A 24,458-nucleotide genomic window follows, 5' to 3' on the forward strand; every position below is an offset into this window, starting at 1 on the left:
CCTCAGTGCGTCGTTGATGTTCTACAAATTATATATACGAGTTTGAGAAACTCGAAAATTATGTAATGAGACTGCTTTTATTTTACGTGGACTCGGGACTGTTCTTCGCCAGCCATCAACCTTTAGAGAAGACTTTTTGTTAGAAAAATAAAAGACAGAGAGGAAAGAAAAGGAAAAGAAAGAAAAAAGTTGCTCAAACTAAAACAGAGCAAGCAGGAAGTTGCTATGCATGGGTTTCACAAAATTAACTTTTAAATTACCATTGGCCTCTTTACTGTTTGTTCTATTTTGTGAAAGATGTCTCCCTTGTTCAGTTTAACAAAGTCAAGGAAGCACTTCTCTAGCTTCATAGAGACCCCTGCCAGCACTACTCCGTACGTCTTTTGATAGTCATACACGTTGAACACCCGCAGCTTAGGATTGGAGGAGAGATCCTTGTGGGTAGACACGACGTACAAGTCAATAAGAGCACCTTCTACTTCTTTGTTCATCATCGCTCTGTTGATCTCCTTGTATGTGTGATACTGCTGACCTGTAAAACAAAAGGAAACCCTCAGGTACGAGACGACCACCAACTTGTTTAAAGCGCAAATGTCTGTGACAAAAGTTGAAACCAAGGGTTATCGTACGTTGTCTAAAAGACCTACTCGAGGACGAAATTGGTGACGGTAACACGCGTGACCTGAGTACCACTTGTAGGTTGATGCGTGGATGTTCAAAAACGAGGCCTAGTGCAAAACGTTTCAGTTGAAATGGGTTTGATTTGCAAGAAAATGAACGCGCAGGTTAAACATAGGTTTTGCATGAAGATTCGTTTTCACGTAGATATACAGGCAATGGGCAACTGTATTCCCTGATACCATGCCAGGCAATTCAAACTGTGAAGGAAATTCTGATTATCATTAAATAATAATGGTATATAGCGTATGTACCTGGATTCATACGCGCTGTCTTGCGCACACCAAGTGTGTATTCCGGGGACGCCTGAATGGCTCCAATCTAAAGAACAAATGTTCGTTAATTTTGGAGGATCTCTGACACCAACGACGCCATGCTTGTGCAAATATAACTGTTGGAATTTTGTAAACTACCTACGTTGCTGAGGTATTTTATTAACACTTTTTTTACTCCGATTCAGCCTGGAGAGACGGCCGGCGTTTTGAGGCCCTCACAAATTTTGAACGCTTGTAACTCTACCAGCTTTGAAGTAGTAAATAGCTCTATAGCAACCTTTTTAACAACCTTTTCCTCGACAAATTAGATGACTTTCTAAAATTTATCGGGAAACAAGTTGTTAAAAGTACATGCCGTTGTACGTTCAAGGAACTTGATGTTTATGCAACCGACAATTGTAGTTTGATAGCCTTGTTTTGATTCCAATTTTAGATTTTCCAGGTTCAACTTTTACTTTTTTGTTGGATAAATTAAGTCTTCTTTACCAGTTTTGACTATTTTAAGCCTGTTTTGGTGGTTTTCTGGCGTTTTGTAATTATCATGCAATCTAAGATGGCGGATCAGATAACATTGAGTCGTCCAAAATCGTAATAGGCGATTTGCGTGATGGAGTCGTTTGACTAAAACTACCAGAATCCTTCAATTCTTCTGTTTCTTGTGCTAATTAGGGCAATTGTTATTTAAACCCCACTGGGAATTCAAAATTTAAATAATAAAGAAAAAACGAAAGGAATTCTGGTAGTTGTAGTCAAATAACGACAACGTGCAAATCTACTATTAGTCCCAGTTACACTAAAATGTTTTACATCAGGCATCGTTTCGAAAGCGAGAGAGGGATTTACTCGGAATGGCCTGTTGTTTGTGAAGTGAACTACCTTAACGCCAGATATTTTCTTATTCGCGGTCTGAAGCACTGAGTATGACACAAGAGCACTAGTCATCTCAGCTACGAGAAATGACATGATGACGAGGCCAACGAGGGTCCAGGCTATGGCGAAGAGCCGTCCCAGAAAGCTGCGAGGAACCTTGTCGCCATAACTAGAAACCAAATAAAAAGAATATTAACAATATATCACCAGGATGCCGGTGCCTCCAATTGGCTTGACGCAAAGCTTCGAGTAAGCTATCAGAATTTATAAAAAATGAACATTATTTTGGTATTCGATATTCTGTTTTTAATAATTAGCCACCGAGTTATACTAACTCAATAAGCCATTTCTTAGTTACTGTTACCTCTGTTTCAAAAGGAGTCTTGGTGCACAACCTTTCACATTGAAATGATTTTTTCTTGCACGTTCATTGACTTGCACCAGGACTCGCTGAGAAAAAGAGGTAAAAGGCAACTCGAAAATGGCTTATTAGAGGGCTCCCCAATTTTGTGGTTATGTCAAATTCATAAAAATCTACAAAAATAAATAATATTAGAAATTTGAATGTGCTATATTAGCTGCTTAAAATCGGCTCATAAGCTGGGTTTTCCTCTCAGTTGAGTCCTCATTTGTCAATTTTCTTTTTTAACCAACTCGTCCATTGGCCAATTATAATTTTTTTTTTTTCCCGACACCTCTATATAGTAATTTCCTTACCCTACTGTGGTGCACGTAATGTAAGCCCACCAAAAACCTGCCCATAATCCTCGAGTGAATAATGTTGGAAATTCCTCGGGGCTAGCAGAATATTCCTGTCAAATGGGAAATATAAAAGAGGAAAAAAGTTGAAAAAGGAAATGAGAAAATTCGGCTAATTCAATATTAACAGAAATAATGAAATTTACCGCTTAGAAATGATTGTGTTCTCTTTGCTTTATTGGAAAACTGTCAAACTTTCGTTCACCTTTTAAGGAGATGTGTTTTTATTAGGACCCAGAACAATCATGGACAATCATGATTCTACATGTATAGCTGAGGGAGTGGGTGGATAATAAACTTATTTCGTTTCCGTGCAATCGCCCCAGTACACCACTCTCCTCTCCCATGAATACACACTTCCTCGTCTCTCTCTCGAGTTTTTTCACAGACATTTTTGAAAAGTCATGACAGAATGTCACGGAGATCAACAAATTAGCTAAATAAGGGTTACAAATAAAGAGGCAAATGAATTAAGGGCTTGTTCGGAAGGGGCAGTGCAAACATTCGGCTCACATACGTTCAACACTTACCAGTGCCCACAAGACCGTCCCGGCCAGCAGCACCATCAGTAATGTCAGGAGCAACATCGGGAAACAAGCGGTGCCAACACGTATCACAGTATTAGCTTTCTCTTCCGCTGAAGGTAAAGGTGCGATGAGAGCCACCCCGGCTGATTCTACCAGGGGCACATAACGATAAACCCCGTATCTAGATTGACCTCTGTACCCCTCTATAGGAAAGCTCATGTCTGCTTCGTGTTCAATCTTATACACCAGCGACACGTTGTCTTTCTCAGCGGTCATGTTCCCTCTGTCATGCTCGTAATCGACCGAAGTGGGTCCGTAGCCATTGAAGCATGGCTTACAGCATCGGCTAGTCGCCCAGTTCAGTATGAATGGAAAAGGTCCCACGTATGAACTCCCTTGACGGCTCATGTATGGAGCGAAGGAATACCAGTTTGTCGTCATTTTTAATGGGCATCTGCAAGTTACTGAAAGAAAATATTTTCAGTCATGACAGGTTACTCTACCAGGTTTTTTTGGTTTGGAATGAAATTGTAAATAATTTTAACTTTATGTAGATAAGGTATATTTTTTATGTGTAAATTGTGTCCCCAATTAGTTTTTGAAGGTAAATACAATTGACACTTAAATTCAGTCTTTCATTCATTCATTTCATTCATTCCACAAACTCCACACGTGAATAATTATTCGTATATGTCACAGAAGGGCTTTTTTGACTTCGCTATTATTCAAACAGAAAAAAAATGGTGCTTCGACTTTGCGATTAACACTCATAGTTATTTCGTTAGAAAGGAATTCTTTTTTGTTTTCGTTTTGCCTTTTTGCACTTGCTTGTTTTTAATTTTACTCGTTTCTTTTAAACTTACTTTGTAGCCTTAAACTCTTTGATCTGTGTTATGAGGACGCAAAGCTAACCACAGTCACACAACTTAGAATACTTTCAAAATCGAGAGTATTTACTGTAACAAGGCGTGTGATGTTATATAGCAAAATCCCTACCCTCAACAATAAACCCTTGAAAGAAGATTTACCAAAAAAAATAGAAAACAAAAACAAAATGCTCAAATGTTGTTGTTTACGGTGGTCAAGGCGCTTAGCTACACCTAGCTGGTTCGTAGGCATGCCACTTAAACTGAAAGAAACATAATAGGCTTACGAATCCCAACTGGCGGGAGGCAGACTAGTTGGCTACTTAAAGAGTGACCGAGGAGTTGAACTAGGGTCTACCGAGAAATAACTACAACTTCGTGGTCAGAGCGGGATTTGAACCCACGACCTTCAGATTTCGAGTCCCGCGCCCTAACCACTCGGACACGCTGCCTCCTGAAATCAGTGCCTGATCCCCCGACAAGATTGAAACTGTTTTTTTCTTACACAAACCTGCTGTGATGCTGTGACTGATCGCTCCATCGCCCTTCACAGTGAATGCTGTCACTTTTATTTCATAAACGGCGTAGTTCTGTAGATCACTCAATGTTGTTCTCAAGGCTGTTTCGTTTGTTGTCGTATTCACAGTGAGTTTTCTTACATCCTCTCCAGCTATACTTTTTACTGTGTAGAAGATGCGGTATCCCAGAAGAACGCCATGTACAAAGCCTTCTGGGACTGGTTCCCAGGATACCGGAATGGAATGCGGTCCGCTCATGTTGACCGCGTGAGGACCCAGGGGTGGCTTACTGGGAACTAAACACATTTAACATTTGAACATTTTAGTGGGTACGAGAGTTTGGGCTGAATAATATCGTCGTTACCGTGAGCTAATATTCTTGAATAAAGCAATAATCCTTGGTTCAATCTACACTAGAACAAGAAGGACGATCCGTTTTTGAATTGCAAACATGTTGCACTTTTTCGTTTGTTGTGTGCAGTAAGCAGCTGAAGTTCTGGACACATGTCCCTCTCATCTTTTTAGTGAACCATGTAGTGAGCATGTAGCGAGCGTTTCACTAGTCTTTCATATCAGAAGACACATTACAACACTGTCTGATCCATTGATAAACAATATAAGTACAGATTTGTCTAACAAGGATGGCGGGGTGAATATGTAGCTTTTCTTGCTTAGGTCGAAGACAAAACTTTTATTTCACTCCAATAACAGTGGGTGGAGGTGGGCGGGGGGGGGGGGGGGGGGCTTCCTGAAAACTCGTCATTGATGAAGTCTAAACTTCTTATATTACCTTTCCTCGAACACAATACTGGTACATTTATCCATAGTTCTTAGTGCACAAAAACCTTAACAACGGTCATAAAAACGCACAGAGAAGTTCTTCAATCTTTAAACCTAACATACACAGTGTCAGGAGGAGTTCAGGAGTAAATAATGCTAATAATAGCGTTTTTCTTGTGCCTTATAAGCGGTGGTAGGTTTGCAAGGTATTGTGGTAAAATGAACAGCCGCCATCTTTTATTCTTATTGAGGATTGCTATGATTATTAGAATATTTCGCTGAGTTATGGCACTAAAAGCATTCAAACATCAACTTACTATCCTCGTCTGTGGACACGTTGAAAGTTTGGCTTAGTTTCCCGTCACCTTTGCTCGTGAAGCCAACTATTCTGAAGGAATAATTGGTGAACTTTGTGAGGTTGAATATCCTGAGAAATGTCGTGTTTGATGGCAAAGTTTCGATAGTTTCGTTTACGATATCAATAGCTCTTTTCCGCCTTCTGGCACCAATTTCTTCTTCGGCCACAAACTGATGGTAAAACACGCGGTAACCGAGCAGAATCCCATGAACAAGTTTCTTTGGAATATGTTCCCATGTTATTAGCAGGCTTGTGGAACTTGTATTGGTCGAGACGATATTTCCCGGTGCACGACTTGGCACTGGAGAATTGAAAGAAAAAAATAAACAAAACAGAGAGACATAAATTGATCTGCAATTTTAGCTTCACTCGCATCAAAAGCAACGGTTGCTCTCTGTTGAGCACGAGTTCAAGTAGTTCACCTTACCCGTCATAATCTCTTGCTGTAGTATATTCATGGTGTGAATGAAGTTTGGTTTAGTAAGGTTGTAAAAAAACTACCTTGTTATATTAAATATGTGTCACTGTTTCCCTTAAGAAACAAAAACAAAAAACAAAAAAACAAGGAAGCTATTTTAATTTTATCCGAATTTCAAACAGGCAGGTGTTAAGCTAAGGATTCTCTAACGTGCATCGACTTGCTGAGTTGCCTTCTCGACTCTATACGTATGGGAACACAGATGGTTGCTAGGATGGGAGAAGGTTCACATCAAATACTTACTACAGTGTCACCTGATACTGAGGGTCTCCCAGGGGGGTCTTTGTTCCCATGTTCCCTTCCAAAATTGCCCTATGTTCCCATGTTCCCACACATTTTTGTTATTTGTTCCCCTTTGTAATTTTTTGAATTTTGTTCCCCTGTTCCCAAAAAATGGCTGATGTTCCCTTGTTCCCTTCGATATTTTGCCAATGTTCCCTTGTTCCCCAAAGCCCCTGGGAGACCCTCGATACTGACATTTTCGCCACAGATCGTAACGTAGAAACACCGCAAGGAAACGCTGGAGAGAAAAGAAGTTAGGACTCCTGTTTTTATAGTCAGTGTCTACGTCTTCAGTTACTATCAAAAGCAAGGCAAAGACCGTTTGCCTCCGCTTCAAAACGAAACCTCAATGGTACAGTATCTTTAATTTTGAAAGGAAGAAAAGCGCTTGATTTGCAAGAATATAACCTTGTAAGCGAAACTCATATTAACCTGATTGTTTTTGCATCAGTGATGCCTTTGGAACAGAGACAGATGGAATGGAAAATGGTAGACAAGTTAATTTAGGCTGCTTTCGTTCGGCGTTCATTACAAGTCTCCGAACAGTTTTTGACAACATTCTTCATCCCAGACTTTAGAATGCCTGCCACGTACGCGTATATTAGATAATTATACCAGTCGTGCAACGCTTCGGAGCGTTATACCATTAATTAATCGTATCTATAACAAAATTCTTGATCGTAATTGGTTCTCCGCGCGCCTATTTGTCATGTAATCGACGAGCGATAACGTGGGTGTCCAATTGCAGGTATCCAATATGTATCCAATATTTTTGGCTTCCTTCTTAATGTTTCCTACAGTTTTTAAAACTTATGGAAAGCGCTACTGACTTTTTCACTGAAACGAAGTTCTCCAAAGACTTTTTTAATTTCTAAATTTGTTATAGATACGATTAATTAGCAATTGGACCTCGTGACGAACAATTCAGGGAGCAATCGTGCTCGTAATTTGAAATTACTCGCGCGATTACTCCTTGAATTGCTCTCCACTCTGTCAATTATTATTACGTATTTCTCGGTTTATAGACAAGACTTAAGGCCAGAGTCTATACCAAAAAAATGCAAGTCATAAGTGGGATATTCCATGGTATAGCACGAGAGGGGGTTGCATAACTATCTTATATCATGCCATGAGAAAATACAGTGGCCAACACAATCAAGGCGACATACGCGCAGCACATGATGGGAAGGTTAGGTTTAATACGGTCGAATATACAATGGCTTTCCTCTATTCTGATTGGTTGTATTTTCTATGGCATGGTGTAAGATTGGTGTAAACATGTGCCCTCATGTGCAGATCCTCCTTACCATCCTGATCTGTGATGATAACAATGGGCGGACTGCTCACGCCGAAGAATTTGCTGATTCCTTGCAATTCAAAGCTGTACTTTGTATACTTTTCCAGGTCTGTCAGATTTACGGACAAATGGTCGACTGGCAATCTCAGCAGGTGCCTTTTAATGGACTCATTACGATCATTGAGCTCGTCGTAAGCGATTCTGTACTCTCGTAAAACTCCGGCCACTAATTCTGCGGGAATTGCGGACCACTGCAGGTATATGGACGTGGAGCTGGAGTTGTGACCGGTCACATTCCAGGGGTAGACCTGCGGAGCTGGGGAATAAACAAGATATAACACAACACAGATGGTTTCCACATGATTCATGGAAGGTAAATAGAAATAAGAAGTGGAGGTCATGCCGAACTGCATCAGCTTCTCAGCGGTCCGGAATCCTAAATCCTTGAGTCTGATTGGCTAATCCCACGCGTTCGAGCTGGGGTTCGGATTTTTCCATCCTGAGCCCGAGTACTTTACGCATTATGAGTACTTGAAAGTAAACGGGTTTAGTACAGTTGAAAGAATATATTAGTCACTCATGATCACTTCTTTAATTTCAGTTATCTACGTTACTAATTGATAAATTAAGAATTCAATTTCTACTGACCGTATAAATAATTGAAAAACAAATTGTAAGATATTGAAGTTATGAGACATAGATCCCGTCCCTTCCCCTGTCTGTCTTACCTTCTTCCTCTGTTCTGATTATGATTGGAGGGCTCTTCGGTCCATCTCCTTTTATGGTATATGCTAGTACTTGTATTGAGTAGAAGGTGTAAGGTCTTAGAAAGCCCAAAGTGACGTTCATTCTTGGAAATTCAACACTTTCGCTAAAGACCTCGTCCGATGTTTCATTAAATATAATACGATATCCCAGCAAAATGCCATTGACGTCACGGGGAGGAACCTCCTCCCAAAAGACCCGGATGTCATGCTTGCTGGTGTTGAAGCCAGAGATATTTTGAGGCGGTGCTGCGGGCACTGGGGACAAATGAATGCTGTGGTGAACGTGAGTTTTTGAACAGGTCCTGCCATACAACTAGCTAGCTACAGTTCTACATAAACGCTTCCATCCTAGTCAGAGAAATGACTTACCCGGCTTATAGTGACACTGTTTAGTCAACGTTGTTGTGTTCAAAGACAGACATACTCTAGTGCGCTGGATGACATTTTTTACGAGCTTTTTTTTTGTGTTGGTACATGACAAAAGGCTACATGCTCTCAATTTGAAACTTTACTCCTCCTCCTCCTCCTCCTCCTCCTACTACTACTACTACTATTACTACTACTACTACTACTACTGCTGCTGCTGCTGCTGCTGCTACTGCTGTTGCCGCTGCCACTGCCACTGCTACTGTTACTGCTACTGCTACTGCTACTGCTACTACTATAATAATATAATTCATCTTTCACGAGGAAGCCACGGCCGGTAAAATTGGACAAGACTGTGACAAGATGTCTCATCTGTTCAAAGTAGCTTATTTGTTTACGAATCCATATTTTAAAAGATTCTCCCAAGCATAAAACAACAAACAAACAAATAACCGTACACTGCACGCTTGCCAGGGTTTTGGGTTGTAAATATAATAACGTTTAGAATAATTTTATGTCGTTTTAAAATTGGCAATGTGTAGCCAACATGATTACCATAAAAAAACGTGTTCAAAAATCCTCTTGTACGAACCAGTTTCTTTCCATGTCCTAGAGATTTGCAACTGAGTTTGCTTTTCTCTGTAATTTTAAAGTATATTTGGGCAAAGATTCTACCAGAATGCCTAAAATAGCGCTTCTGAGGTTCTGAAAAGTTAATTTTTTTCCCGGGGAGCACACCTCAGACCCCCAACTAATTCGCGGCAAATACGGTGGATCCCTCTTAGAAACACGCCCCATCGAAAAACAGTTAATCGGTGTACTTGCAATATTATTACTATCACTATCACTTAAAACTGCAATTTTGATTCTGACATTACGAGTTTAGTTTGACAGCGGGCTTGAAAAGTTTGATTTTTTCTGTGGGGATGGAGGAGGGGTGTGGGCTTATCTTAAAAGGCGCAGGGTAAGATTTTCTGATAAAGAGGGGCTGGTCCGTATATACTGCAGGGCCTATCCGATCTATCAGATCCCATCCGCACCTCTCCCCCCATCCTCTTACCAATAAAAATAAAGTAAACGATCCTCAAACTCAATGACTTGGAAAATAACTGACTTTTTTTACGCCTTACCATCTTGATCCGTCAGACAGTTGATGTGAGTTAAGGGTCCCGCTCCCTTGATCGTAAAAGCTCGAACTTCAAATCGATACTCAGCGTATTCATCCAAACCTCCCAGCTCCAGCGACAGGTTTGAACTGCTCGTGTTTGCATGTTCAGCAGGTAACAGGCCATCCACTCCATTATACGTAATGACGTAACCGCGCAGTATGCCATGGAGGTAATACGGATCGGCTAATGGTTTCCATGACAACAGGATAGAGGTAGAGCTTGTATTCCACGCGGCGATACCCGCCGGCCTCCATGTTGGAACTGAAAAAAACCCCCGTGATTTTTATGAAAATAGACAGAAAAACTTCGACCTGCACCTAATAAGAGGAATTTATTTCATAATTATTATATTTAGATGTGAATATCTTCATCATTTTAAGTGATTCACAGAGCCGGCTATGCCTATCGATTGTTCTTTAAGGTAAAGGAATCGAAAACATTTTGCTCAGCCGAAAACCTAATTTTTGGGTTAAGATTAATCCGCATCGGTGGGGTGTGCCTGGTTGTTCCAGCCATTAAACCTTCCATTGGGGAGTATATTTTAAAATAAAACACACTGTAAAAGATCTGTTGAATGCCCTATTGAGTCAACTGAAATTATAAACTCTCGTTAGTTGGTTGGTTTATCAGGTCTGAGTTAATCCCATTTTTTAAAGTCGTATTGCTACTGCAGGTCATCAGTATTCAATTTTCGTCAGGTTGCCCCAACAATTCGCTGCCACCTAACTTTACTTCTTGATGGAAACTGAGGGACGCTATGAGACCAAAGTATGTTGACCTAGTGTGGTTCCTGAAGTCTCCCTTCCCCGACCGATATATGCGTTAAACCCTGGTGGGAGAAGAGAGAGTCCAGATAACTTACATACCCTTGCTCTCAAAGCGTTGCCACTGTTTCCCCCATATGCATAAACGTGGGAGAAAACATATATGGCAGAACCTTTGGACACTTATTATCTCATTACATGAAATTTTGGCGACACGTTAATTTAGCGATTTTGAAAAATCGTCATTTAGAGGCACTTTATTGAGCGATTTTTCGCAAATTTTGGAACATAATATAAGTCACTTAATTTGCGCGATTTCTCGAACTGAAACTTTGGCGAAAACGTAGGCAAAACGTTTACGACGACAGTAGATGGTATTCACTGTCACACAACGAAAAAATAAATCGATAACTATTCAGTGGATAAAGTCAAGAAATTGTAACGTTATAGGAGATAGGTAAAGAAGAGATTTCTCCAAGTTTTAGGTCTCTGCGTTTGCACTAAACTTCAGATATTCGTGGAAATGTTTTGCGCAAATTTAGAGAGCCCAGTATGGCGCCGCCATGTTGGTGAAGCTCTGCTCTCCACCAGCATGGTGGCTGGAAAATAGTGTAAACATCTGAAACTTACTTTGGCTATCTAGGCGACTAATTATCTGAACTGAACCAACAAACATTTACACAAGCACTTTGCCTAACACTTTAATGCCTAAAAAGACTAAAATCACCAGGTAAGTGTTTATTTTTCCACAAACGCGATCGGCGCGGTATGCCGCGCACCACCATAACTCTGAACCTCAAACTGCCCTGGTTTCCAAACTAAGCACGCTATTGAGCTGAAAAGTTGTGAACGGATATAAATTTAGAACCCCTTATGCCTGACGAGAATAAAGACTTTCATGGCTCTTTAGTTTTTGATTTTGGAATTTGATGACGTCACGTGAAAACGATCTATAGAAAATTTATGTGATAAAATCATAAACGTCAGACAGTAGCTTCATTTAAATCAAAATCATTCAACGCGGTAAGCTTCAATGACTGAAATGAACACGAGACATCCGATACACGTCATGATCGACCGTCAAACAGCATAATTGTGTGAGACTGAGCAGATGGTGAAATTTCATATTGTAAGATAAGTAGTCTGGATACAAACCAAGTGGCCCATCAGGCAGGAGCTTATCTCGGTTTCTGTAGCATGAAGTAACTAGGAGTATTTCTACTCCCCCCTGGATGGGATGCTAGTCCATCGCAAGGTTAGCCCCAGCTTTAAATTCGCCGCCGGTACCCATTTATACGCCTAGGTGGAGGGAGCCACTATGAGAGTCAAGTGTCTTGCCCAAGAACACAACACAATGTCCCCGGGCAAGGGCCCGTTTCTCGAAGGCCCCGGAAATTTTTCGGGCCCGCAAAGCCATTTTTAGTTCATCTGTATCTAGAAACGGATAAGTGCATAAGCCTGAAACTTCTTGTATGATAAGAACCTCTGTTCATTTTAAGAATACGTGAATAAAACAGCTCTGTAATCATAAGATTTGAGATTTTGCTACAGCTTTCCGGGTGGGAAAACTTTTCGGGACCTTCGAGAAACGGCTCGCCCAGGGCTCGAACCCGGACCACTCGATCCAGACTTGAGCGCACTAACCATGAGGCCACCGCGCCTCCGCAATTTTCTATTGCGTTCATTTTAAATTTAGCGACGATTTAAATTTAGCGACACTTAATTTTGGTGCATTTTAATATAGTGATTTTTAGAAAAATTGCTAAATTCGCTAAAAAATGTCTCAAAAATTTAATGTAATGAGGTACAAGAAGGAACACCAGAACAACCTTGAAAAAGATTGTGCAAGTCACCATCCGCCAAAAACTAACGACCAAAACACTCATCGGTGGCTGCCATCTTCAGCTCGCGTAATTTATGGTGCAAAACTCGTTTTTCTTACGTCCTCGCTAGAGTTTAAATTACTCGCTTAAATGGTCATGAGCGAAGAAAGTTTCATTTGATCTACGACGTTTTAAAAGCAATACTGATTATGTTGAGATCTTTACATCATATAGCTTTTAGGCATGGACGATGCCATACTTGCTCTAGTTCAGGCTTGGACAAATTCGAAATTGGTTATAATTTGGTGATAGACTAATACGCGCTCACCAAATGCTTAATTTACGTTCACACCTGTTTTGCATGCCATTAGCATTAAATGGTTGATTAGGGCAATACCAGAAAGTCACCTTTTATAATTATATTTTTGCAGGGAATTTGTTTGAGAGGGATGTAAGCTTGCAAGAGGTTCTGGATTCGATACTGGGTGGTGACTGACAACTTTACATTTTCGTTGATTTAATAGAAAAAAAAAATCATTAATTGATTGTGAAAAAAAATCGTGTCGCGAAAATGGCCACGACTGTTTACGAAATGGAAAAGGACGTCGATGGCCCCTACGTTATTAAGAAAATAATATTATTCAGAAAATTACAGCGCTTAAGTACTAGTATGCGTCTGCCCTATTGGTTTTACCACTTTGGAACAGAGAAGAAAGATACGACATAAGCGCTTTTTGGATTTTTAACTGAATATCTTAACTGAAAGGTGAAAATACTGGTTTTCATTTATGACCACGTCGAATAAGGCTTCTCGACTTACAAAACGCGTTATCTTCGAAACGGAGCAAACCACCAAAACAAAAAAAAAAACAAAACAATACTAGGTAATTTGACTTTGACATCAATGATAAAAAGGACAGTTTGAAAGATTAATAACTTCAAAATTAAGAATTTGGATTCAATCAGTTACGTAAGAACGAGCTATTACGACTGTTTACTTTTGGATTTCATAGGAAATTCGATGACCATTGATAAATGCGCACTTCTTGAAATGCAATGCTTTGAGTTCGACCATTAACTGGAGTCTAATTTTTGGAAACCATCTGCGGGGTAGGCCAATGAACTGTATATCTGTCTAACTGACTCACGTAAATTGATGTATAACTACATATGCAAAGAATATTTGATCAGTCATTTCCGAAATATTTTATCTTTTTTCAAAGCGAGGACTAGCTGCAATACCATTGTAATAATTCTATTTTAATTATGTAAAAAAAAAATTATTTAAATACGAATAAAGAAAGTTTACACCGGGACAGCTTTTGGTCTCCCAGCTAATTAAGCTTTTTCGTTCGGAGTTTTGGTGACCAGCCGCTTTTATTTAATGTATTTTTAATTTTTATATTGATTGTGATAACGCCAATTAAAGTTAGAAATTCATGTCGCTGTTAATGTTGAATATTGTTCAAACGAGGCCACATCTGATTTGGGATTGCCAAATTAGACTGTACTGCATTATAAATGAAGTCGTGATGTATTCAAAAAGTGAGAAAGATAACAAAAAACCCTAATTCAGCTGCAGCTGCGGGAAGAGGAAGTCACATTAACAGAGACATGGCAGCAGCAAACTTTACTGGAGATGAAAAGCAGAAAAAATTGTTAGAGATTTATTGCTCAGCCGATTTCGCCGAAGAAATACACAGCCAGTTGAGATATCTGTCCGTGATTAACATTCTTCTGTCCATTACTGCATTTCTTGGGAATACCCTGATCCTAGTTGCACTTCGTAAGGAATCATCCCTGAATTCGCCGTCAAAACTCTTGCTTCAAAGTCTAGCAGCAACTGATCTCTGTGTTGGTCTTATTTCAGAGCCTTTGCTTGCAATTTTTGAGTTGAGTTTAGTGAACGAACATTGGAATCTCTGTGTCTTTTCGGCACTTGCAAGTACTATCACAGGTTACACTTTTACTGGAGCAACTTTGTTGACCATGACTGCAATAAGCGTGGACAGACTTCTCGCCCTGTTGTTGGGGCTGAGATACAGAAAAGTTGTAACATTGAAGCGCATGTATATAGTCGTAATTGCCTTCTGGCTTGTGTCCATTGCCGTAGCAGCAGTGCAACTTTGGAATTTCGAAGCGCTGCGATGGTACAGCTATTTAGTTATACCACTATGTCAAGCAACGTCCGCCTTCTGTTACATAAAGATATTCCGCACATTAACTCTTCGACGACGGCAAACTCGGACTAGACCAGCGAACCAATTGGATATGGTGAGATATAAGAATGCCGTATCCAGTGCACTGTGGTTGCAGTTCTCATTAGTAATTTGTTATCTACCATTTGCTGTAGTTAATGTAGTAGTTGTGTCAACAGTCTCTCCTCAAAGTGTAATGCCTTCTTCTTTGTTTGTCGTTAGGTTGTTTACAATTGTTTTAACTCAGTTAAACTCGTCATTAAACCCGATCCTTTACTGCTGGAAAATCAGACCTGTGAGGCAAGCAGTGAAGGCTACAATTAGACAAGTACTTTGTCATTTATCGAGTTAGATTTTGGAAACTCACGATAACTCGAAAGTTAGTACGATATCATTCTCTTAAATGTAGAATTGAGCTTAAGTTTTGTTGTGAGTTCGAGAAAATTGATAAAACAAAAAACTAAATTTCTTTTAATTCCATGTTCATATAAAAGATTATATTAGAAATAAGATTAAAAACTGAGCAGGTGATTTCTGTGTTTGTCTTTGTGTTTGCAGTTTGGTTTGTAGTTTTCTCTTCCTTTTCTATTGATGCCATATTTTGAAATTAGTTCGTGCAAAACTATGGAATAAAAGCTCCACCTCAGACTGTATTATTCATATAGTGCAATTTTCTATTGTGCAATTCCTATTGATGTTAAATTTCTTGAAATTTTCTGAACCATAGGTTGAGCAGGCATTCTGAATAGCATTGAAAGGGTATTTCATTGAGACTGGGTTCTGCCTAATTTCTATTTTTAACCCAGTCACCCGCGCGATAGTGAAAAAACTATAGTAGTCTCCCAATCGTTCTTGGCTTTGTGCCTAGAAAACAACGCCTGTGGAGGAGGCTTCCGTTAGCATCTTACTAAAAAAAACAGTTCACATGTTTTTTCAGGTGCATCAATAAAAAAACATACGTCTCAATTTGACCAAACCTTTTCATCTAGCTCACAGTCATCTATTTTTCAAATAAGTTGCACTTCTTGGCAACTGATGTCTTCTAATCGTGTTAATTTATGTCCAAAACAGACGAGATGTGTTGTGAATTTTCTCTTCTCTGGGACTATTTTGGGATTGCGTTATATCAGCAGTTGGGCACTTTATTGACTACTAAATAACCGAGAGTGAGGTAGTTACGGGAAAATCTCAAAATGAGGCCTTGCCGTGTTGACCGAGCGATAGCGAGGTCAATATGGTAGGCCGAGGTTTGAGATTTTTCCGTAACGACCGAACGGTAGAGGTTGTTAAGTTGTTTATTATGTGGCTCATGAATTAAAGAAAAGAAAAAAAAATATATTCGAACGGAAGTCGTCAATTTACATCTGGCGGTGCGCATGCTTACCGATTCAGTCATCGTCTCAAACCCAGGGCAAAATTACACAGTCAGTGAACTTCACCACTGTATTTCGTACTCCGTTAAAAACACATTTCTTTACGAGAAAAATGATTGTCACAGCTTCAAAAAGGTATTTTAGTATCGCGGTGCCACAACTTGATGGGAGAGTTTTTCCGACTTTTGTGGCGAAACGTCAACGCATATAGAAAAGACAGAAAATGCTTTAAAATAGTCCAAACCAACGGTCTTTTGGTGAAACAATATACTAATGGTTCAGAATGCACTGCTCAGAATAACTCGATCTTTGCATTCGCTTTCGACGACATATCTTCGCCTTCTTCATTCTAGGATTTATGGATGAATTTTTTAAGCTCTGCGAACGTCTAAAACTTCCTGCAGTTATCAGAAACTCTGCTACCGACAGAAGCCGCCCGACTGTTTACATCTGATGATCCTGGAAGCTGACTTATACACTGGCTGGTGTTAAAGCGAGGGAATCTATTTGATGAGAACTGTGACGGAGTTCAATATTTCGGTAACTTATTAGTTTCTTTTCGTGGTTTTCTGCTCAGGATGCATGACAGATCTGCCAATGGTGTTTTTCACTTAGCGATTTTAGCTTTACTTTAGAATGGGCAAAGTTAAAAACGACTTCTATATGAAATTTTATTAACAAAAAATCTCTAAACTTTTCGCTAGTGGGAAATAAATTTACTTTCTCTTACTGTTTTTTCATCGTTTCAATGCGCTTGAATTTTCAGAGCCGGGCTCTTCCTAATTTGCATAATCCGTAATCGGTCCGTTGCTATTACTTAGCTCTTATTAACCGAGCAGGAGGTCTGTATGGGAGAATCTTGACCAAGGTCGTGAGTACACACGACCGAGGTTAAGATTCTCCCATACAGACCGACTTAGCTTGGTTAATAAAATGTTTATTATATGACAAAGAAGAAAACTTTAATTCGTTTAATGTAACTGGTTTGCTGACATTTTTCTTGCGAACGGCGATGAGCTCAACTTAAACCAGCCGAAATTTGCTCTTCCTCTTTACTTTTTTTTGTCGTCAGGCTTTTTGGCATTTCCATGAATGATTGAGAAGAAAATAAAAGAAAATGGTGAACAATTTTGTATTTTAGTTTGCTACTTTTTCAATGCAAAATGAAGCCGGTCTAGATGCCGGTCTAGATGGGAAAATCTAGACCGCGGTCAATATCGATTTCAGCCAATCAAATTCGTGAATTCGGTAGTTCCCAGTCCTTGTGAGACACAGCCATATAATAAGGCTGCATAATGACCGCTCAGATCTCGCTCGTAGCCGATCCGAACGCGTGTTATATCCGTCACAAAGCAAAGTCATATCATAAGGTTAGTTAATGTATTTGATACCACATTCTGAAACCATTAATAATGCATCACGTTTAAACAAAGGGAATCATGACCGCGACTGTGTTTGGATATCTGATCTTAATTAGCATAGATTTTTTTTACGATTTCAATTCTCCGTTTTCTCCTTAGTTTTAGTTTCGAGTTAGAAGTTATATCAAACACTCGAGACAGCGTTTGACCACTTTTCAAACACCTCCAGGTTCGTCAAAAATACTCCGCTGCGCATCGTATTTTCAACTCTCTTCTCAGTATTTGGAAATATGATCAAACACGGTCTTTCGTGTTTGATATGAGGTCATTATGTCCAAAAAACGACTTAAAAGGACTCAAAAATGACAACAAATCGTATCTCAATAAGGTGTCCCAAAATGTACCAAATGCCATCAGAGCTTGTCTAGATTTACAATGTGTCCCGGAGGAAACTGCCTCCTAACCTCTTACAGAAATGAGACATTTGTTTACATACTGTAGGTGTTCGTTTTTATCTGTTTTCTCTAACTTACAACAAAACTTCGAATTCAGCAAAATTTATTTAGTGTTTCGTTCAGTCATACCATGGAGACCTGTGCCGAATATAAAGATCATTGAGAGATTCTTAATTAGCTTTTGTGTGGTGCAAAATGCGATCAAATATTCCGAAAATTCAGCATAACCAGATGTAGGTTTTGAGCCCAATCGGGGCGAAATCGTCTTCCGCAAATTTCTTTAAAAAAATGCTGTATGAGCAGGAAGTAGCTGACAGTTAGTTGGCAATCTATGGGCAAAATACGAGTGCAAACAATTCTTCGACATAATTTTGCACCGCAAGTCCATTTTGGTCGATTTTTATAGATATGAGCACTCCTAAGTAAGGTTATTTTCCAAGAGGAAACAAAGTTTTGCCTTTTTCGTTACTTTTTCTTAAACTTCTGATATTTCTACAGTATTGATAATTTTATTATTTGCGAGATAACATGCTAACATGCTAACCTACAAGTGTTCCTTATTGCGAAAACAGTGTGCCTAATTTATCACTCGGGCATCCGTAGGAAAGCCCGAGTCAGATAATGCAAGCCGTTCTTGGTCGCCAAAAGGGGGCCCATGGTCCGAGACGTTCCATGCATAGACCTTGGAAACTGGGGAAGAGAACGTGACTTTGCTCGCTCTTCGGTGACAGAATGTGGTGTTTTGCGGAGAAAGTTTTGGCAAGAATCGCAACTTATACGTTCATCTCACATACAAAGATGTCGATGGTTTTCGGAAAGAGTCGGTCCACGAATTATATTGCTTGAAAGCCAGCCAGGTAAGCAAAGTTCACGTTCGGAACAACTGGGCAGATTGCGGTATGAGTTCAAACTATAAAAACACTGACAAATGATAGGCAGTCAATAACGGTATGTGGCTATTGCTGTTATTATTTAGAGCACTGCACTAAAACAAATCATATTGCAATAAAACGAGCTAAATACGAAAACGTTTTTGGACTCGAAGCTTGTTAAAAAATGCGACTTGTTTCTTGCACCGCGAAAAATATGCTGATCGACTTTCGGTAACTTGAATTAAATATCTTACTTCCAAGTTAGTTGGCTTTCTAGTAAGGTGCAGGAAAAAATATATCATTGTATGACTTTGGGGGCGAATTGCGGGAAAATAAACAAAAAATTCGACTGTGCGACCGTTCAATCACCCAAGATGGCCGATGGAATTTATGCACATTGCACATTTGCAAATTGCACATTTTCAACAGGCCAGTACAGAAAGAAGGGAACTTGCCTGGATTTCATATTCACACAGTTTGTAATTTACACTGTGATCATTCCTCTGAGCCAAAAGTCATCTTGAAGTAAATATGTTTAGTCCACTTCTTGGCCGTTTGAAAAATACAACTATTTATATGTAAAATTTCAACTGATTTTAGAGAGTCATAACTCTTCTAGTATACGAATCTCTCAACAAATAAAAGGTTCTAAAGGAAGAGCTATGCTACAGGTATACATATCTAAATGACTAGTTTGGCCCGTGAAAATTAAGCGCGCAAGACGAAAAACTATAAAGGGTATTTTGACCAATTGCGTCTTTTTTGGACGAGCGAGCAAGAACTTCGATTTCGGAGTCATCTTTGTGAACATAATTCGACATGTTTCATCGTCTAGTTTTTTTATGTAAATGACATTGTTCGTGAAGTAATATATCAAACACGAAAGACCGTGTTTGGCAACATTTCCAAATACCGAGAAGAGAGTTGAAAATACGATGCGCAGCGGAGTATTTTTGACGAACTTGGAGGTGTTTGGAAATGTGGTCAAACACTGATATATCTTCTCAATCGAGACTAAAACTAAGGAGCGAACGGAGAAATAAAATCGTTAAAATCTATGTTGATTAAGATCAGATATCCAAACACCGTCACGGTCATGATTTCCTTTGTTTAAAGTTGATGAATTATTAATGATCGAGTTTGAGAATTGAATTTTTAAGACACCAAAAAACCCTGAGTTTTCATGATCACAAATTTGTGTTCATAAATTTTCATTTTCTAGCTCGAAGTTGCGCTTTTCCCTTATAAATGTTTTCCTCTCAGTGAAAAAGTTTAACAATTCATTAACTGGAAATTTTGGGTGTAGAGAACTTCATACACGCAGAAACGCACCAGACAAGCTGGTTCTTGAAGGAACATGAAGTTTCGTTTTAGCTATGACTAAAGGAGATAAACTAAGAATAAAGCCAGGATTCGAGCTAGGATCCGAGCCAGGAATCGAGCCAGGATCCGAGCAAGGATCCGAGTCGGGATCCGAGCTAGGATTTGAGCTAGGATCCGAGCCAGGATTCACCGTTTCCGCGCCTTTAGTTTTTCCTGCCATTTTGATCACGTGATCAGAACCCAAAATATAGAACCAGCGTCTTCGCTACTGACTTGCAAGTAGAATCAATTCGGCTCATGCACGTCAATTTTGACACAGGGCGCAGGCACAGTGTCGAATTTGTAAAGCTGGCGAGTGTATATATTTTTTTTATTTACTAGGTAAATGAAAAATAGTTTCAGGCGAGAGAAAATCTTCGTTTGAATCATAAAAAACTATTCTACCTGAACATCCAGGAACACTGAAAGTTTTTTGGTAACTTAGTAGATTTAAGTCAATATCTTTTTAATAATACTAATACATTTCATCTTTGCGGCGCCTATGTCTATTTCTACCAGAAAATTTGACTTGCCACAGGGATTCCAAAAGTTGAATTTGTTCATTAAAAATGCTGGCAAGGGCTTCGATCGTTCTTGCTGTAGGAATATATAAAGCTTCCTTTTGCGTATAGATTCTACACCTTTGATAAACTAATGTCGAGGTTGATTTTATACAGTGCAAAAAATGCTGAAATTTTAAGAAATAAACAGGGCGTTTTCGTGCCGAGCACGGCTATATTTAGTCACCGAAAGAAATTTGATCGGGACAGATTTTGATCGCTTGCTAGGTAACCACTGCACGTAACGCAATCATCAAAACATCGCTATAATTTGTTATTTTTGGCAAGCTTCGTCCAAACACCTGATTATATCCATGTGCCTACTTCAGGAGAACTCCTTCCATTTCAACGGAAGGAACTATCTCCAAACCCATGGTACCGCAATGGGGACAAAAATGGCAGTTGCTTTCGCGAACATTTTTATGTCCGCAGTAGAATCTAAAATTATCGGTAAAAGCAAGATAAAACCCATTGAGTGGAAGAGATACATAGATGACGTGTTCTCGTTGTGGAACACAAACAGAGAGGAAATAGATCAGTTTATTTCAGAAGCAAACAGGCACCATCCTACCATTAAATTCACGGCTGAAATATCAGAGAAGGAAATAAATTTCCTAGACACTACTGTCTTCAAAGGCGAGAGTTTTAACAAAGATTCAATCTTTGATATCTGCACACACTTCAAGCCGACTGAGAAATTTCAATACACGCATTTCTCTTCCTGTCACGCTCCACGTGTGAAAAAAGGTTTTATAAAAGGTGAAGCACTTAGGCTTCTGAGAACAAACTCTTCAAAAACAAGTTTTGAAGAAAAGATCAAAAATTTCAGATCAAATTTGCGTGTTCGAGGCTATCCAGAGAAACTGGTCAACAAAGTCCTCGCAGAAATCGAATTTAAAAACAGGAAGTCGGCACTACAACAGAAACCAAAATTGCAAAAGAGATTATTGCCTTTTGTCACACAATATAATCCATCAGTGCCCAATCTTTAAAGCATTTTAATGAGCAAATGGCATTTAATCCAAGATCAACCTCCGCTTAGAGAAATATACAGAGACCCTCCTTTCATCTCCTACAGGAGAGGAAAATCTCTGAAAGACATACTTGTTAGAGCTAAACTCTAAAGGTCAAAGACCGCTCATCACGAAACAGTGGGAGTCGTGCTAGGCCTGTCAATCATTTTTTAATCCTTGTTTACAAATCGTTATCAAAAATTGAGTCGGTGGATGGTTTGCCGGCCGTTTCTTGTCCGTGGGGCAAAGTTACTTGCCCGAGAGTAAAATGTACTTGTCCCAGACAAGCGGACGGTTTTTTTTTTTAGCCCTGCGCTTGCTATCAAACTGTCTGGAATATAAGTTCAAACGTTCAAATGTTCAGATTTTAGTATTTGTGTAATGTATGTGGCAAAACACTTGCACAAACAGCACTTCAGAATATAACACATCCTACGCGTTACTCTGCATGACTTGTGATGAGACAAAAGGGAAACAAGGAAACCAGGTAACGTGACATGTCGTAGAAAGCTCATCCTAACTAATCCTGCTCGAATCTTAGTTCAAATCCTGGCTCGAATCCTGGCTCGAATCCTGGCTCGAATCCTGGCCCGAATCCTGGCTTGAATCCTGGCTCGGATCCTGGCTCGGATCCTGGCTCGGATTTTGACTCGAAGCTTAGGTATCCTCAGCCTCTATAACAGTTTGCCGGCGCCGGTTACGTCTGATAAGAATCTTACTCAAAGTTTTAAATACTTCAAAATGTTATTCCTTGCTGCAATATAACTTTTTTAACAACTATTTAGAAAAATTTAGAAAACATTTCGATCAACCAGCTTACCTAACCAACGCACCAAAATGGATTTAGATATCTAATGATATAAGCAAATATGAAGTTACTCTTACGTCAGAACATTTCAAAAATGGGTCAAAACAATGGCGGAAACCCGTCAAATATTCAGTTTCTTGTTACGTTTACATTTCCAATTAGATCCGCGTCGCAAAGCTTGCGTAGGTTCGACAACACGAACACTGCTTACTCCAAAAAAACTGTTATTGAGGTATATATATGGTAGCTCCTATGGGAATTACACACATGCACATCATCAAAACAACTAGTAGATATCCATGGCGTCTCCTAAACATTTCAGAACTGGAGAAGAAATATTAACTTTAAATATTAAATTCCGCAAATAGATAAAAGAGATTAATTTCTAGAGTAGTTTTCCTAATATTTCCTTTCGAGTCCAAAGAAATATGAAAGCAAGATGTCTAGATATTTAGGCAAGACAGGAAGAAGTTCCTTAATTAAGAATCTCTAACTGTTTCAAGCTGTGAATTACATTAGATTCTTCAGAAATTATGGCTTTTCATCTCACCATCATTATATGCGCATGTATATACGGCCGATGAGGAATTGAACGTAAATTACGCCGACTTGTTTGTCACCCGGGGCAACAGGAAAGGGAAGTTGAAAGCACGTAAATATGATCAAAATCACCTGCTGGGCTAGTTCATATTTTCCTATTATTCAGCAGGTTTCCAAATATGAGAAAAAGATATTACGGGAGGCATAAAATTAGGTGGTCGCAGAAGCCGCTATTTCAGTTCGGTGCAGAAACGTTTTGTAGAGAATATGCTGTTTCAAAGTTCAGACAGCTGTGAAAGTAGCTTCAGATAGTTTTACGGCTACGTGATGGCGACCGTCGCAACAGAAAACTTTGCTGAGTGTTCGCCAACTAACAGTTCTCGAATACACGGTCATTTGATATTTCTCTCAGCTTCAAACATTTTTCTGTCCCTTACTGCATTTCTAGGGAATACTCTGATCCTAACTGCTCTTCGTGGAGAGTCGTCCCTTCATCCGCCAACCAAACTCTTGTTTCGTAGCCTTACGACGACTGATCTCTGTGTTGGTCTTGTTACGGAGCCTCTCGACGTCTCCGCCTGGATGTCTATGATGAATAAACGATGGAATGTTTGCCGCTACTCATCAGACGCAACGTTTATAGCAGGCTCTGTTTTGTGTGGAGTGTCCCTGTTGTCGGTGACCGCAGTAAGCGTGGACAGACTCCTTGCCCTTTCATTGGGTCTGAGATACAGACAAGTTGTAGCTTTAAAGCGAACATATCTAGTTGTAATTACCTTCTGGGTTGTCTCCATTTTCTATGCAACATCGTGGTTTTGGAATAGACTGATATTCACATGGCTCAAAACCATTGTTATCTTACTATGCCTCACAGCGTCAATAGTCTCTTACACAAAGATCTTCTTTTGCCTTCGTCATCAGCAAACACAAATACAAGGCCATGTTCCTCAAGAGCAACAACGAAATGCAATTCCTCTGAACATTTTGCGATACAAGAAAGCGGTATCCAGTGCAATATGGGTGCAGCTGACTCTAGTTGCGTGTTATTTACCGTATGGCATTGTTAGTATTCTTTACTCAAAGAGTCAAATATCTTCATCTTCGTTTGTCGCTAGCCAATATGCAGCTACTTTAATTTACCTAAACTCGTCATTAAACCCAATTCTTTATTGTTGGAAGATAAGAGAGGTGAGACAAGCTGTGAAGGACACAATTCGACAGTTTTTATTGTTGTTCATCAAGCTATGAAACTATGGTTTTACCACTTAGCTTTGGGCTTTAACTTTGATGTCATTAAGTAGTCTTGAATCGAGGGTTCTTACTTGATTGCAATGTTAAA

At 39.5% G+C, this 24,458-nt stretch overlaps 3 protein-coding genes and 1 pseudogene across 3 annotated transcripts in view; 3 read left to right on the forward strand and 1 right to left on the reverse strand.

Annotated features, from left to right (window-relative positions):
* The window catches only part of LOC110052438 (phosphatidylinositol phosphatase PTPRQ-like), a 57,798-nt gene that overhangs the window by 1,251 nt on the left and 32,089 nt on the right, over positions 1–24,458 (reverse strand). Inside the window, exons 14-23 of the mRNA XM_020758572.2 lie at positions 9,952–10,251; positions 8,417–8,710; positions 7,699–8,004; positions 5,591–5,932; positions 4,487–4,789; positions 3,113–3,573; positions 2,541–2,635; positions 1,830–1,992; positions 933–999; positions 261–532 (exon numbers count right to left, since the gene is read on the reverse strand). Of these exons, the coding sequence (XP_020614231.2) occupies positions 261–532; positions 933–999; positions 1,830–1,992; positions 2,541–2,635; positions 3,113–3,573; positions 4,487–4,789; positions 5,591–5,932; positions 7,699–8,004; positions 8,417–8,710; positions 9,952–10,251 (2,603 nt within the window). The remainder of the gene's footprint in view (positions 1–260; positions 533–932; positions 1,000–1,829; positions 1,993–2,540; positions 2,636–3,112; positions 3,574–4,486; positions 4,790–5,590; positions 5,933–7,698; positions 8,005–8,416; positions 8,711–9,951; positions 10,252–24,458) is intronic.
* Positions 14,187–15,306, forward strand: LOC149110444 (adenosine receptor A3-like). Its single transcript, XM_089290881.1, has one exon. It carries the CDS (start codon positions 14,192–14,194, stop codon positions 15,125–15,127), a length of 936 nt encoding a protein of 311 aa, XP_089147007.1. The 5' UTR covers positions 14,187–14,191; the 3' UTR covers positions 15,128–15,306.
* Positions 21,089–21,889, forward strand: LOC149110445 (uncharacterized; annotated as a pseudogene).
* Positions 23,386–24,458, forward strand: part of LOC110052437 (adenosine receptor A3-like) — a 1,290-nt gene continuing 217 nt past the window's right edge. Inside the window, exon 1 of the mRNA XM_020758571.2 lies at positions 23,386–24,458. This exon is cut by the window's right edge and continues 217 nt beyond it. Within this exon, the coding sequence (XP_020614230.2) occupies positions 23,447–24,367 (921 nt within the window). The 5' untranslated portion in view covers positions 23,386–23,446 and the 3' untranslated portion in view covers positions 24,368–24,458.

This window comes from Orbicella faveolata, unplaced genomic scaffold (assembly GCF_042242905.1).
Source record: "Orbicella faveolata isolate gen_17 unplaced genomic scaffold, um_ofav_v1 contig_24, whole genome shotgun sequence".
Lineage (NCBI taxonomy): Eukaryota > Metazoa > Cnidaria > Anthozoa > Scleractinia > Merulinidae > Orbicella > Orbicella faveolata.

Coding starts and splice junctions, on each gene's coding strand:
- LOC149110444 (XM_089290881.1), top strand. CDS start 14,192: ATGGCAGCAGCAAACTTTACTGGAGATGAAAAGCAGAAAAAATTGTTA.